The sequence below is a fragment of the Thamnophis sirtalis genome, unplaced genomic scaffold (genome assembly GCF_051295495.1).
Source record: "Thamnophis sirtalis isolate CommonGarterSnake01/CBP01778 unplaced genomic scaffold, rThaSir2_p1.2 scaffold_1, whole genome shotgun sequence".
NCBI classification, from domain to species: domain Eukaryota; kingdom Metazoa; phylum Chordata; class Lepidosauria; order Squamata; family Natricidae; genus Thamnophis; species Thamnophis sirtalis.
Genome location: NW_028261381.1, coordinates 105,569,594 through 105,586,251, shown reverse-complemented (window position 1 = coordinate 105,586,251; position 16,658 = coordinate 105,569,594). Strand labels below are relative to the sequence as shown.

Genomic DNA, 16,658 nt, shown 5'->3' with positions numbered 1-16,658 from the left:
TCGGGGCAGTGAGGGGGGGGGTGTTACGCACACTGGCGCAGGGGGCATGGTGTGGGGGGGATTAAATTATGGGGTGGGCACACAAGTGGTGAAAAGGATTAGCCATCTCTGGTGTATACAGTTGCCAACAAGACTAATAGCTGTTGAACTCTGTGACTTCAATGAATTGATCCAAACCTTTTTGAAGCCAGCCAAATTGGTTGCAGGCACCACATGTTGTAAAGAAAAAGATCTTATGTTCAAGTGCAAGAACATAGAACATTCCCAGCTACTAGATAATTCACTGACTTTCATTTTGATGCCAAGATGCATGCAAGGATACTTTAACTCTTCATATTATGTAATAAGACAACATTTATTTAACCTTACTGGGCTTTAAATCAAATTCCTGTTGCTCCACTGCTTGGATTTCAGTCTACCAAACCTTGAAGCAGAGTCCTCATTTGCCAGCTGAGGCCACTTTGTTTCAAGAAGTATTTTTTGGGGGGTGTGAGGGTGGAGGATGGGATGGCATGGACTTGGCTTCTGATTGAATAGAGCAAGTCAGGGGAAATGAATGAGGAGGCTTTTATGGTTCATTCAGTTTATTTGTTAAGTATATTTCTATGCTGCCACATCAGTAAAGACTCCTTAAATAACTTTTCATGGATAAAATTTTATTTCTCCTATTGAGAAAATTTATTCTAATTTGGAGAGCGAATTTGGCCTAGCAGTTAGGGAACCAGGCTAGAAATCAGGGGACTGAGGAGTCCCACTTTAGGTGTGAAATCTGACAATGGCGAGTCAAACTCACCTATAGGATTGTTCTGGGGAAAATAGAAGGTGGAAGAGTATTAGCTATGTTCACTACCTTGCATTATTTATAAACACAATAAATGCTGGATAAAAAATAAATAATCTGACTGGATGACTTTGGGTCAGTCTCTCATACATGTATGTATGTATGTATGTATGTATGTATGTATGTATATATGTATGTATAGTTGTAGGTTTTAGAATAAGATTTGATGAGCATCAGTCTACCAATGGGTCTGAACTGAGGTTTACTGCAGAGTAACAATCATTTTTACTTTGCTATCTCTAAAAGAAGGGATTCTGTTTCTTAGCTGTTCCAAATAGCATAAGAAAGTTTGTGAAAAAAACATTCTTACTTTATGGAAAAGAAAGGAATACTAGGGTGAATTCAAATTTTTATCTTGCATTCCCCTAGGGCTAACAATTACTGCAACTGCAGGAAAAAAATGAATTTTAAATTTTTGTAGTAATATGCATATTTGAGACAGGTTCTTTGAAGTGTGAAGGCTGCAGAATTTGTTAAAATAGATAATGCAGAAATAACTAACTTTTGCTGGCACTGCACATCTGATGTTTGGCCTAATAGTCTAAGATTGTGAACAAAGTGATGGATTCTTAGAGAATTGAAATAGAACAGCAGAATGGGAAAAATAATAGTTAAGAGGAGAGATTGGTGATAGTTTTTTCAGCTAGTGCATGCCAATATCTTAAATACTCCGCTGCGTGAAGAAACATAATTATTATGTCTGTATATAGATTGATGAGGTTCTAAGACAAGAAGATAAAGCCGAAGCAATGTCTGGCCACATTGACCAGTTCTTAGTAGCTACATTCATGCAGCTCCGACTCATTTATAATACTCATATGGCTGATGAGAAACTGGACAAGGATGAGATTGTCAAGTTGTACAGCTGCATCATCGGAAACATGATTTCAGTAAGAGTTCTTTATTTATTTCTTTTGCTACTGTAAAATGAGGGGAAAAAACAGTCAAAATATGATCAGGTATAATTTTTTTTATTTTTTTTTAATGTAAAGTATACTGCACATCAAGCAATCTTAATGCAGAATCTGGTTGCTTGGTACAAGTAGTAGGCCAAGTTGCATGTTTTTTACTCACCATCTTCCTGAATTTCGGGCGTTACCAAAAACAATTCACAAGCTTAGTTCCTGGAAGCCTAATTAAAATTTTTAAATATGTTTGCCTACTGTTTGGAAAAAAAGATAAAGTCCATGATGTAGTATTTTATCTTTTTTTATGTGGTTGGGTTAAATGATCTAGATATTTTACACTTATTAATATTTTAGTTCTTGAAGTGGTATTTTCAGGGATGAGTAAATGTAGCTCCCCAAATATCTAAGTGTCATTCTGATCTAATCTGCTGCAGTGTCAATCATCTGACAAAAACATTATTTAAAGTACAAACCATGCCTTTAAGAGGTGCAGCTTGTGTTGTATTGTTGTGTTGTGATTTGCCACTGAATTTCTTCAGGCTGGCATCTAAAGCATCTCCTTCCCTTCAATCCTGCACCACAGGTTCTTTTCACTCATCAATACTTCTAAACATATTTCTGAAAACAAGGCTTACTGAGAAGGCAAGCAAAATGCAACATTGATTTCCCATAGGGACCAATCTAATATTGGGGCTCTGAAGGGGTTATTGTGGCTTGTAAGTTTTTTCAGAAGATAGAATTGTATCTAACACTAAGATTCACTTGACAGTTATTCCAGATTGAAAGCTTGGCAAGGGAGGCTTCGGCGGGAGTGTTGAAGGATTTGATGCATGGCCTTATTACCTTAATGCTGGATGCAAGAGTTGAAGATCTAGAAGAAGGCCAGCAGGTTATCAGATCTGTCAACCTCTTGGTGGTAAAAGTTCTAGAGAAATCTGACCAAACCAACATATTGAGGTAAATAACTTGATGATAAGATGAAAAATCTTTCTTTAATAGTCTAATCATTTGCCATAGCACTTAACGCTAATATTCCACATGTGCTTGATGAAATATTTTTGTTCCTCGTTACAGTTGGATACAGTTGAGCAAATTCAGTTCAGAAAAAATGGTTTAGAGCAGGGTGTCAAATTGGCAACCTGCGGGCAAGATGCGTCATGCACGGGGCACGCCCACCCCAGCTCCGCGAAGGAGGGAAATGTCACGAAACGTCACATGACAGCAGCGTGACATGGGGAGTTTGACACCTGTGGTTTAAAGCGTAAACACTTCCTGTAGCTAATTAAAGTAGCCATATCTGTTTTTCTAATTGCGTGATTGGAGTGGAGGCCTCTCTGCAATAGCCATGCAGTCTTAGAAAAAGTCATCGATGCTTTCATGAGTTACAAATAGATGTTATGTTTTATTTACTACTGCAATGCGCTCTACATGGGGCAGCCCTTGAAGAGCATTCGGAGACTTCAGCTTGTCCAGAATGCAGCCGCGCAAGCGATTGTGGGTGCACCTCGGTACACCCACGTTACACCTATCCTCCGCGAGCTGCACTGGCTGCCTATTGGTCTCCGGATATGCTTCAAGGTGCTAGTCGTCACTTATAAAGCCCTTCATGGTATTGGACCTGGGTACTTGAGAGACCGCCTGCTGCCAATTACCTCCCAAAGACCTATTAGATCCCACAGATTAGGCCTCCTCCGAATTCCATCCACCGCCCAATGCCGTTTGTCGACCACCCGGAGGAGGGCCTTCTCTGTGGCTGCTCCGGCCCTCTGGAACGACCTCCCCGTGGAGATCCGGACCCTCACCACCCTTCAGGCTTTCCGCAAAGCCATCAAAACCTGGCTGTTCCGACAGGCCTGGAGCTGATGGGTTCCCACCCCCTCTCGAATTTGTGTGGCTGTTGGTTGCTTTTAAATTTTTTTCGTATTTTGTTTGTTTGCCTTTTGTTTTTTGTCTGTATTATCCCTTTCCCCTTTGGTTTGTTAGCCGCTCTGAGTCCCTTCGGGAATAGGGTGGCATACAAGTGTAATAAACCTTATAACCTTATTGTATTTTTAACATTTGCCCAAGTAAAATCCCAAGTAAAATCCCAAGTATTACACACCTCTGCATGGTACTTGCTGATTCTCTGTGAAAATATGTATGACTTGCAGGGGTTATATTTAGATGAAGCTTAGGAGATTGTTGATTACTTTGTGACAGACTGGCTTTTATGTTAATAGTTATTATATGTATTGTAATTTTACATTATTTGTATTAGAGTTTTAAATATTAGCCACTCAGAATCACCACAGTGAGATGGGTGGCTATATAAATCAAATAAATAATGCTACTTCACTTAATTCTTCTAGTGCCCTGCTTGTTCTACTCCAGGACAGTCTATTAGCAACTGCTAGTTCTCCCAAGTTCTCAGAACTTGTAATGAAAGTGAGTATGTAGGTTTGTTTTCAAATTTGAAATGGTATAATGATATGTATTGCCAACTTGTCATAATTATAGATCTAATTCTTTTCTATTGGAAAAATTACATTATGAATACAAGTTAGTGTGGCATTATCTGTTATTAATAAATAAACTTGCCAATGAAAACTAAAGGTTTAAAATATCTGTTAAGAGTTGATGTCTTAATGATCAATGAACTTTTTATGTCCAATATAATTCAGCGGACAGTTGCCACGTTTGTTCATGACCATTTATTTTAAGCTTTTAAAACATCAAGTTTGCCACTAACGACTCTGCATTGGGATCTGCTGTTCCATAAGTAACTGATTTTGATTTGTAAACATTTCTCTCCTGTCTCCAAGTGCTTATGGAGAATGGTAAGACTTCTCCCTGAAACCATCAACAGCATCAACCTGGACCGAATCATGTTGGACATTCATATCTTTATGAAGGTGTTTCCAAAAGAGAAATTAAAGCAGTGTAAAAGTGAATTCCCAATACGGACTCTGAAGACCCTGATTCATACATTATGCAAACTGAAGGGACCTAAGGTAAGACCAAATGGATTTGTTCTAGCCCGTGAATGGTTCTCAGGAATATTTAAAAGATTCTCTCTAAAGTTATAATGTTTCTTTCTAGATTTTAGATCATCTAACAATGATAGACAACAAGAATGAGTCTGAATTGGAGGCTCATCTATGCAGAATGATGAAACACTCCCTGGACCAAACTGGAAGCAAATCTGATAAAGGCACAGAAAAAGGCGCTTCCCGTATTGTAAGTATTTTATATATTTTAAAATAGAAAGAAAACAGCCATCACCTTAAACCTGGTTAATTTTCTGGTGCACAGTTGGAATCTTTGTGAATTATATCATTTTTACTGTATTGGACTTTTAGCCTGGATTACATAGAAGCCTGAAGACGCTCCCTGATGTGGCTGGATTAGGATGTCAAGAAACACAGGGAGGCATTTTGCAAAGTTTGGTTAGCTACAGAATATCTCTTGCCCAGTAGCATGCTTCAGGCTGTATACAAATTGGGCAACATGCCTATTTCCTATAAACAATCAATTTGCTCCCCCCCCCCCCCCCCGGCATTTATTTATAACATAACAGATCTTTCTTGAAAAGCTCAGATAGTCACTTTGACTTCTTTTAAAGGAGATGAATTACAAGTAGTCCTCAACTTGCAACAGTTCATTTAGTGACTGTTCAAAGTTACAAAGGCACTGAAAAAAGTGACTTATGGCTGTTTTTCGCCCTTACAGCCATTGCAGCATCCCCATGGTCACATGACCAAAATTCAGATGCTTGGCAACCAACTCATACTTACGACAGTTCCAATGTCCTGGGCTCATTATCACCTTTTGCAATCTTCTTACAAGCAAAGTCAATAGGAAAGCCAGATTTACTTAACAACCGTGTTACAAATTTAAGAACTGCAGTGATTCACTTAACAACTGTGACCAGAAAAATCATCACAGAGTGAAATAATAGGGCAAAATTCACATCACAAATGTTTCATTTAGCAATATAAATTTTGGGATCTATTGTGGTCGTAAGTCAAGGACTACCCACACAGTACAGAATGCTATCTATCCATGACATTGTCCTCGCGAAGAAAAAAGAAGTCTTGCATGAAGTGATGTTCAAGAGAGCTGGCTTAAGCGTGTTGGGTTTAGGGTAGTCACAATTACAAGGTTAATTTCTGGTTCTGCTTGACACTCATAGTTCTCAAAGCATTACAGATATCAAATTTGTCTATTGCTGCGTATAATTTGTCTATAAATGGCAATATTTGAAGACTAACTTTCCTTTTTCCTCAACTTTGTGCCTTCAGGCCATTATATCTGCACATGGCCATTTGAAGCTGGCTTCTAAAGTAGTGTACAGTATTGATAATATGTGTGAACTCTATCATAGTATTCAGAACTCTGCTAGTGAGCCTGGAATCCCTATGTTTGCTATTGTTAACAAGTTGAGATTTTAATGCTGTCTGATTTCTTTTCTAGAATAGTGATTTGTTTTCTTTAAATTGGAATATACTGTCCTAGTTTTTCTCCTCATTTATGTTTTATAACTCTGGCTTACCTGTTTTAGTGTTCTGCCTGTATTTCAAAAGATGCTTCAGTACTTAAATTTCAATTCCTCTAGATTTTTTCATTTGGTTTTCTGCATTCTTTAGTTGTTATTTTGATTTTTAATTTGGTTTGTTAATTAATGTCCAAATTCTTTTTATAGGATGAAAAGTCACCAAAGGCCAAAGTAAATGATATTTTGGCAGAGATATTTAAAAAAATTGGTTCTAAAGAAAACACTAAAGAGGTAAGAAGTATCCCTAGAATAAAAAAAAAAGTTGTCTTTTCTGCACATGGAAGAAACTCATTGTAGCTCAGGATTCAGCCCACTTGATTGATTGGGGTTTGGACAAAATTTCCAGATGGAACTTGTAGAACAATAGTCTCAATGCTTTTCTCCCCTATCCCCGCTGAGCACCTGGGCAAGCCATACCCTTTCTCTTGTTGTACCTCATGCCACTGCTGTGTTTGTATTTTAGCACAGTATAACCTAATAGGTTCATACCCATCCTTTCCCCCGCTTCCCAATCATCCCAGCTCCTTCTTTCCTTTCTCTTCACTGCTACTGACTTCATTTTTTTCTAATCTTTTCCTACTTGGAATGCCTATAACTGGGACCAGCATGTGCATATCCAGTCACAAATCACCTAAGTCCACTCTTCCATGCAGGTTGTGGTCTGTTCACAGAGCATTTTGCATATCTTTATCAGTTTCACAGGGATTTTTTGTTGGGGTTTTTTTTGGAGGAGGGGAGAGACAGCTTTGCAGCCTCACATAAACATCTGGGCTAGCCTTTAGGACAGGTTTAGAACCTAGCTGTTGAACTTATTAACAGAGAATACCCAAATCAAGCGCTGACCTTTTAAAGTATGACCAGGAAAGAGCCATTTGGAATCCTAATGACCAAATAATAGGGCGTTCAGCTCGGAGCCATGATATTGAACTGGCATTAGTTTGCAACATTCACAACCTAAATCTTCAGAACTAATGCCCGTTTTTATGTGTACAACTTTCAATAGCTGAGGCATTTTGTTTTTAAAACAGGGCCTGGCAGAGCTGTATGAATATAAAAAGAAATATTCTGATGCAGATATTGAGCCCTTCCTAAAAAACTCCTCACAGTTCTTCCAGAGCTATGTAGAACGAGGTCTCCGACTGATTGAAATGGAAAGGGAAGGCAAAGGGCGGATTTCTTCCACAGGTAATTTGATATGAACCTGCAGTTCTTGTGTTGATGAAGCTATCAGATTTTTCCAAGGTCAGCAGAACAGGTAGGGAATTTCAGAAGTAATATATCAACTTTCTTAAAGTACAGGCTGGGTGTGACATTAAGCAATTGTAGTGGCTATTCCATAATACTCTCATTATGCAGGTAACATCTACAAATAGTGATACCGTGAGTTTGACACCCGTGGTTTATTGCAAGCTTAAGATTCTTTACAAAAATCTGAACTACTAACATTCAAAGCAAATTGGTGGTAGATAAGAATCAATGGAATTCAAGATGGGCTGGACTTAGATCTCTTGTGGGCACAAAGGGACTCAAGACTGATGCATGCATTTGATTCCATCTTCAGTGTTAGCCTGGTCATCTCCTATACAAACCTAGGTAACATCCCATTTCAATCTTTTGTTGAAGTTAGATTTGACTCATTTGTGGCTTGTGATTTTTTTTTATTTTGTAGGAGTTTCTCCACAGATGGAGGTATCATGTATTCCCACTCCCACCAATGTAGTTTCTTCAGCTATCGGAAATTCAAACGGGGAAGAGGTGGGGCCATCTGTCTATTTGGAAAGATTAAAAATCCTCAGGCAGCGATGTGGCCTTGACAATGCAAAGGTAGTTAAGTAGAACAAGTAGAAAGTTTTTGACTTATTTGTTTTAATTGTCTATGTAGTTTTTAACATTTCATCTAGTTTTAGGACTTGTACGGAGAACAGGTAAATGTTTTAGATCACAGTTATACAGAATTATTGAAAATTCAAAAGGGTTTACCAACCTTTAAGCACCATTGCAAAAAAAACCTGAGTTATGCCACAAATCCATATTTCACTCTTTGGTTACTGGGGATTTTTTTTCCCAGTGTATATCATAAGTTTAAAATTATTATATCAGCATAGATGAAGATAATGAGCAAGGCTGCATACCCCACGGTTTAAAAAAAACATTGCAAGAAAATGTTAATTCTGTTTATGACCTTGGCCATAGTGAAGATAAAGAATAGGATAAATGTTTAGCTTCTCCTGTGTGCTGCTCCGGGAATCCAATCATGGGTTAACTTAGCCTTCTAGCCTTGAGACTGAGTATGCAAATATCAAAGTTACGCCTCCTCTGACTGGACTTCCGCTTCCTCTCCAGTCCTTATTACTCAGTCAAGCCTACGAGACTTATTTTCAACGCTCTCTTGATTAATTGCTAATATTTCTAGGTTAAGGATGAAATTACTTGGTTTTTCACTGTGGATTTCTTGCTGGATTGGAGGTAAAGCGGCAGATTGCTGTCAGCAGATTCCTCCCTCGCTATTTCCCTTAAGGGATATCGGATCGCTGCAGCTGGAGTGGGGCTTCTCCGCCTGCCCTCCCTTATCATCAGCGCGCAAGGAAGCTGAGTCTCCCAGCGCTGCCACCCCTGCCGGATAGCACCCGCCCGCGGGCGCGGTCAGATCCGAGGCTTTGGCTTGTCGGAGCGGGTCTTCCCCCCCTTCCCCGCCTCCCTCCTTTGTGCCCTCGCTGGAGCGGCTGCCGGAGGATTACACGGATCGGCTGTTGGGAATTTCCCTTGCGGTTCCTTTGAATTTCGCGCCTTTGAAGCCGGTGACCTTATTTGGAAGCGCTTTTCACGCATGCGCTCTAACGCCTGGGATGAGAAGGCAGATTTTGTTCGCGCGCTTGAGTCTGCGCACTGCTTCCGCCCCTCCCTTTTCCCTCACTCGAGTTTGCTGACTCAGGGAGGAGGTCGCTTCTCTTAGTCTCTGCTTCCACGTGGCGTTCTTGGCGAAGTGCTTTCAATTGCATTCCTTTGTCTCGCTGATTGAGCTCTTTCAAACTCATATCATGGCTGATCAATTGCAAGGTACTGTCCGGCCAGTTTCTGAGCCCCGTTCCCCTGGCGAGGGAGGGGCCAGCCCTGGGCCCAGCAGGGCCGCGACCAGGGCCTCTACTAGTAGGCCTCGAGCCTCATCTACTGTTCGGGATAAGTCGCACAAGCGCAAGGACAAGGCCAAAGTTCCCCCCAAGGCATCTGGGGCTCCCATTTCTTCCCCTCCGGTTTTGGTTCAGCAGCCTGTGTCTCCGGTGAGGGTTGTTGAGCAGGGTTGGTCTCCTGATATTCAGCTTCCCCAGGGCCCTATTCCCGAGGTAGGGGCTTTCGGGCCTCGTTCTCCCCCAATTATTTCGGAGGCTAGTGGGGCTTCTCTTCGTTCACCTCCACGCGCTGGGCCCTCTGCCACGTTCACCCCCACAGCTGCAGGCCTCAGGCCTCTGGAGGGCCAGGATTTGGGCCTTTCTGCTGAATTCTACAGCATGATCTCAGAGGCTATTTCCAGAGGGGTGGATGCGGAATTAGCGCGTAGATCGCAGGTCTCCAGGCCTACTCTGGCCTACTCAGGCCTGGCTCCCCAAGCAGTACAAGGGGATTCTTCCATTCTGCAAACTGATCCTCCTTCCCCTTTACACTCTGTGTTTAGCGCACAATCTCCCTTAGTGGAAGAAGGTGAAATCCAGGATAGGGAACTCTCTGGTGACGAGGGCCTTCCTGTGGACCAGCCTCCGCCCCCTGGGCTTTTCAGGCACACTCTTTTCAAATCCCTGCTATATAAGGCCAAGACTACCACCCACATGGGGGAGGCAATTTCTGCAGAAAGTGCTGCTGTGGGCCTGGATGCCACCGAGCGGCTCTTTGCTGAGCAGGTGGCTCTGCAGGATTTTATCCCATCTCCCAAGCTTTTTCTTGATTTAATCCAAAAGCAGTGGGATGAGCCGACCGCGGTTAAAGCCCCTGGGTCTGGTGATAGGAAGCTTTTCACATCTTCCCCAGAGTTGGAGGCCCTCCTGCAGTTTCCCACAGTGGATGCTCCCATAGCGGCTCTTGCTTCACCGGCATTAATTCCTTCTGAAATTTCGGAAGGATTGAAGGCCGAGGACCGCAAGGCCGAATCGGTCCTTCGCAAGACTCATCAGGCAGCAGCGTGGGCCTTGCGATCAGCCACTGCAGCTTCCTTCTTTAATAGGACTTCTTTAGTTTGGCTGAGACAGCTACAGGAAAGGCTGGATCCGGAGGAACTGCGCCTCCATCAGGATGTCACCAAACTGATAGCGGCCCTAGAGTTTTCTGCTGATGCCACCCTTAGCGCGGCGAAGTTTGCTTCCCGAGCCGTGGCTTCCAATGTGGCCTCTCGCCGTTTGCTCTGGCTCCGCCACTGGCAAGCTGATATCAAATCCAAGTGGCGTCTAGCATCCACGCCCTTTAAGGGCGGGGCCTTGTTTGGTTCAGTGCTGGATCCAATTCTCATTGAGACTCGGGACAGACGTAGGGTGCTTCCCTCCACAAGTGCCCGTGTGGCCAGAAGGCCACAGCCTTATGGTAGACGGCAGCCCTTTCGGTCTGGGGACTCGGGGTTTACCTCTGCCCCCTATGTCCCCAACTATACCAGGGGGTTCTCCCAGGCACAGGACCGTGGCCAGGACCGAGCCGGGGCCAGAGACAGGGGGCGCCAGCAGAGTCAGGCGCAGAGTAGACGGTCATTCCGAGGAGCGGGCAACCGATCCTTTCGCAGATACCGCTGACTCGCAGGAGGTAGGGCCCATAGGAGGACGTCTCTTGGCCTTCGCCCACCGGTGGGCGGAGCTCACGTCAGACGCCTGGGCCCTTCAAGTAGTGAGTTTGGGTCTCACGCTAGAATTTCTATCCATCCCCCCGAGGAGGTTCATCAGGTGCCCTGTGCCCAGGTGCCCGTCAAAGCGGCGCCTTATGGACACCGAGATATCTCATCTTCTCACCATCAGGGCCATAGAGCAAGTTCCCAAAGGGCAGGGAGGCCTAGGGTTTTATTCCATCTTGTTCCTAGTACCAAAGAACTCCGGGGGATGGAGGGCAATCCTAGATTTGAAACAGCTCAATCAGTATATCAAATACCAAAAATTCAAAATGCACTCTCTAAAGAGCATATTGGCTTCCATCCGCCAAGGCGACATGATGACTTCCATAGACATCAAAGAAGCGTACCTCCATGTGCCCATTCATCCGGCACATCGGAAGTTCCTGCGGTTTCACTTCAACGGCCGTCATTATCAATACCGGGCCTTGCCATTCGGCCTCTCCTCGGCCCCGCGCACGTTCACCAAGCTTCTGGCAGTATTGGCAGCCTCCCTTCGCTCAATTCCAATACGCATCAATTGTTATTTGGACGACGTGTTGGTGCTGTCGTCCTCTCGAGATCAGGCCCTCCGAGACCTACAGGTCACGATGGACGCATTGCGGGACCATGGCTTTGTCCTCAATCTGCCCAAGAGCCACCTGCGCCCAACCACGTCCCTCCTTCATCTGGGAACCACCATCAACTCGATGTCGTGCGAGGTTTTCCTGTCCCCGGAAAGGAGGCAGAGCATATACCGCCTAGCGCATCATGCGCTATCCCATCGGCGAGTACCGCTGCTGTCGCTTTCCAAACTGCTAGGGAAGATGATCTCCTGCATCAGCGTGGTGCCCTGGGCCAGGTTCCATGCGCGTCCTCTCCAGTGGTTCCTGCTGCCCTTCCAAAGAGCGCATACCAGTCATTCCCACATCAAGGTGCAGCTCCCGGGCAAGGCCAGGCGGTCCCTGCATTGGTGGATGTCGTCCAGGCTCCTCAGGGGATGTCCATTCAAGGAGCCGGACCGCGTTCAAGTTACAACGGACGCCAGCTTATTCGGATGGGGGGCCCATGCCCTGGACAAGGTGGCCCAAGGTCGATGGTCGGATCAGGAGCTGGCGAACAGCATAAACTGGCTGGAGTTGCGGGCCATCCGTCTGGCTCTCCTGGAATTTCGGGACATTGTATCTCATCACCATGTGTTAATCCTGACCGACAATGTGGCCTCCAAGGCTCACATCAACCGCCAAGGGGGAACGCAGTCCAGAGCTCTGATGCTGGAAGCGGAAAGGTTGTTCCATTGGGCGGAGCCCAGACTCTCATCGATTCGGGCGGAGCACATCTCGGGCGAAGCCAACACTCAGGCGGACTGGCTGAGCAGAGCGACTGTGGATCAGGGGGAGTGGCAGCTCCACCCCATTCTCTTCCAGGAGCTCTCTCGCCGCTTCGGCCTGCCCGAGGTGGATCTGTTCGCTCACCCGCGCAACGCACAACTTCCCCGGTTTTACTCCCGATACCAGGCTCCGGGGGCGGAGGGGGTAGACGCTCTACGCAGCCGTTGGCCGGCCGGCCTTCTCTATGCCTTTCCTCCTCTCCCGATCCTTCCGTCGGTCATTCAGAAGATATTGACAGAACAGGCGGAAGTGCTGCTGGTCGCTCCAATGTGGCCCAGACGTCCCTGGTACGCAGACCTCGTCCATCTGTCCGTTTCGCGTCCTTGGAGGATCCCGGACGACAAGATTCAGCTCCACCAAGGGGCTCTCCGGCACCCGGGCCCTCAGCTGTTGCAGTTAGCCGTGTGGCACGTGAGCGGGAGATGCTAGCGGCCCTCCACTATTCAGACGAAGTCATCTCTACAATTCAGGCGGCCCGTCGCCCGTCGACTACCCGTATTTACGAAGCTACCTGGCAGGCCTTCTGCCGCTGGTGCCGACGCACCGGGGTCGATCCCATCAAGGCCTCGGTGCCCCAGGTTCTGGATTTCTTGCAGTCCGGCCTCAACAAGGGGTTGGCACCAAACACACTTCGCCGTCAGGTCACAGCCTTGTCAACGGTGGTCGGGGGTGGCCAAGGCCGCTCCTTATCCCAGCACTTGCGAGTTCGAACCTTCCTTAAGGGTGCTTCCAACTTACGACCGCCGACGGTACATCGTTATCCCACGTGGGATTTGACCTTGGTTCTCAGGGCCCTTACAGCTGCCCCCTTTGAGCCTCTACACTCCATCAGCCTCCGCTTGCTGACACTCAAGACGGCTTTCCTGGTGGCCATAACATCGGCCAGGAGGGTGTCGGAGCTAGCAGCCCTTTCGGTTCGTGCGGATCTTTGCATCTTCCACCCGAACAAGGTAGTGCTTCGTTTGGATCCGACCTTTCTTCCAAAGATAAATTCATTGTTTCACAGAACTCAAGAACTTGTCCTGCCGGACTTTTGTCCTCACCCGTCTCATCCGCGGGAACGTCAGTGGCACCATCTGGATGTGCGCAGGGCTCTTCGTCGCTATGTGAAGCGCACGGCGTCGTTCCGAAGATCGGAGGCCCTGTTCGTCTCCTTCCAGCCATCTTCAATGGGACAGAAGGTGTCCTCCCACACCATCGGCCGATGGTTGAAAGCTTGCATTGCGTTGGCGTATGACACCCACTCCAGACCGGTTCCAAGGCGAATCACTCCTCATTCCACCAGGAGTGCGGCCACCACAGCGGCCTGGGCGACGCAAGCGTCCGTGGAAGAGATTTGCAGGGCGGCCACTTGGGCATCCCCCTCGCCTTTTATTCGCCACTACAAGATTGATGTCTTCGCCTCGGCCGAGGCGTCCTTTGGGCGGAGAGTGTTGCAAAGGGTCCTTCCGTCTGCGGAGGAGCCTGACCAGCCTAGCTCCCGCCCTGGGAGTTCATTGCTTTGATATATCCCATGATTGGATTCCCGGAGCAGCACACAGGAGAATGACCGTTGTCTTACCTGAACGGTCCTTCTATGGGTGCTGCGAAGGGAATCCAAACCCGCCCGCGGCTTCGGCTGGTCAGGGCTCCATTTGACTGTGACTAGTTACTGACTGGACTTGACTCCGTAGTGCCGGATGACTTGCGGCTTGTTGAGGATTGACATAATGCTTCTTCGGTGGACTTCGTAATAAGAACTGGAGAGGAAGCGGAAGTCCAGTCAGAGGAGGCGTAACTTTGATATTTGCATACTCAGTCTCAAGGCTAGAAGGCTAAGTTAACCCATGATTGGATTCCCTTCGCAGCACCCATAGAAGGACCGTTCAGGTAAGACAACGGTCAATTCTTTCATTTTAAATGTATATTTTACATTTCTAAAACTTAAGTAAACCTCTTTTTAAGAAGATTAGTTATAGTGGTATTGTTAGAGCCAATCTTCTTGATTTGGGAAAAATATGATAAGCACTTTTTGAATAAGAGTTTTCAATATCTCTCCCCACAGCAAGAAGACAGAGCGTCACTGGCCACCACACTGTCCAAGCCATCAGTCCCCACTGTTGCTTCCTCTACAGATATGCTCCATAGTAAGCTTTCCCAGCTCCGCGAATCACGGGAACAATACCAGCACATTGATCTGGACTCCAATCAGACCCATACTGGCATTGGAAGTACCAATTCCTCTTCTACAGCATCCAATATTGATGACTTGAAAAAAAGACTGGAGAGAATAAAAAGCAGTCGCAAGTGAAATTGCGTGAGACGGTTTGGCTATTGCAGAGCTATCCATCTTTAGTTGACTAAATTAGAAGTCTTCATAGTTAAGTGGCCTCATGCAGGCCTTATGTATACAAACTGGTTTCTGTGTATAATACAGCAGATCTTGGAGATGGATCCAAGTCAATGTGGCACAAATATTTGTATATATTTTGCTTCTTTGTGAGCATTTTTTGACCGTAGAGGAGAGTCCGTGTATTAGTTTTCGTGTACAGAGCTGTAAACAATTCTCCTGCTCAGTCTAATTTCTCAAAACTTGGTTTTATTTGTTAAGTTGTCTTATCTTAGCTCTCTTAAATCTTAGAGACTTTTTGTTGCATTCATTTTTACTTTTGTGAATTACTTCTCCATATAATCCTTGAACTGTTTCTGTATGGACGCATGGCATGAAGCAAGTAATTTAAGTGTCTTTTTGTAAATAAAGTTTGCATTAACTCTTTGTGGGAGCAGCAGTGACTTGGTGGCAAATGTTCATCCATGTTCCTAATTGCTATTGTGACTCCGCATTTTAATTGTTAAGTGAGTGTGTGTCTGAGTCACTATAGCAAATGAACTTTCATTGGGAAAACAAGGAAAAGGTGAGATACTAATGTATAAAGGTATTCCAGATGAAGGAAAATTTTAATATTAATAATATTGGGCTTAAGAAAACTCTTGACCCAAAGCCAGAACATTTTACATCTTCCAAATATTTTCCTAGAATTTTAATGGAGGACTGGTTTTAAATCTTTCTGAATACTAAATTTCCTCAAAATAGTGGAAGTATTCAGTACTTAAGATGGGCAAATACCACATTTTTCAGACTATAAGACGCACCGGACTATAAGACTCACCTACATTTACAGGACAAAAACAAGAAAAAATAATTTTTGCCCTCCACGCATTGCATTTTTGCCCTCCCTGGCCCCCAGAGGCACTCTGCAGTGTTCCACGCAGCCCATTTTTGCCAAAACGGGCCCATTTTTGGGCTCCCAAGCCCTCAGGGCATTGCGTTTTTGCCCTCCCAGAAGCCTGCTCCTTATGGCCCATTTATGGCCTGCAGAGTGCTTCTGGGGGCTGGAGAGGGCAAAAATGCAATGTGCAGAGGGTTCAGGAGGCCAAAAATGCCCACATTCGGTCTATAAGACGTGCCTAAATTTTCACTCACTTTTGGGGAGGGAAGGTATGTCTTATACTCCAAAAAATATGGTAACTAGTTTTTTTTGTTAATTTTACTATAATCGTGGTGAATCCATTTTCTTTTCCTATCCCAGAAGCTGCTAGCAAGTTTGTGTTAAATGTATCACCAGAAATTGTAATCGTGACAGAGATATTTGGGACTCTACTTGCAAAAACGTTGTGCTTTGAAGTTAATGGGTATTGTGACCATTGAAGGTCAGACTATTTGTCACAATATCCATCCATTTCAGAGCACAATTGTTAGAGAGTTGTGAGACTCTGGCTGACTTTTATTCTTTTTTATTCATGATTGCCTTATAAGATCTCTTCCTACAAGTGTCATAACATAGATTTTCTATAGTCTCTTTAACACCTTCCCTGTTCCTATTATATGTCCCGTATCATACTTCCTGGAATATCAGTTGCTTTTATGTCTAACATAGTTTTCATTTACATATGTATGCCTGTTACGCTTTGGCTGATAGCGCTGGTGCTATACAGTAGTTCTATATTGCAACCAATCAAGCTTGGTAATAACCTGTAAAAATATAATTGGTCACTAGGTGCATATATTATATGTAATCTGGTGGAAAATTGGTGTAATAAGCGTCCTTATTTATAATATGTAGATTTTCCTACTTAGATGATTATACTTGCCTTGAAACCTATTCTA

General features: G+C 44.7%; 1 protein-coding gene across 7 annotated transcripts in view; it reads left to right on the top strand.

Annotated features, from left to right (window-relative positions):
- The window catches only part of CKAP5 (cytoskeleton associated protein 5), an 82,309-nt gene extending 67,043 nt beyond the window's left edge, over positions 1-15,266 (top strand). For 6 of the 7 annotated variants that reach the window (XM_087720333.1, XM_087720336.1, XM_014070638.2 and 3 more), the window contains 9 exons: positions 1,552-1,731; positions 2,519-2,706; positions 4,098-4,173; positions 4,551-4,739; positions 4,828-4,965; positions 6,431-6,514; positions 7,312-7,468; positions 7,953-8,107; positions 14,556-15,266. In XM_087720333.1, coding sequence (XP_087576459.1) covers positions 1,552-1,731; positions 2,519-2,706; positions 4,098-4,173; positions 4,551-4,739; positions 4,828-4,965; positions 6,431-6,514; positions 7,312-7,468; positions 7,953-8,107; positions 14,556-14,801 — 1,413 coding nt within the window. In that variant the 3' untranslated portion in view covers positions 14,802-15,266. The remainder of the gene's footprint in view (positions 1-1,551; positions 1,732-2,518; positions 2,707-4,097; positions 4,174-4,550; positions 4,740-4,827; positions 4,966-6,430; positions 6,515-7,311; positions 7,469-7,952; positions 8,108-14,555) is intronic. The other variant, XM_087720356.1, reaches the window with a different exon arrangement.
- The last annotated feature ends 1,392 nt before the right edge of the window (positions 15,267-16,658 follow it).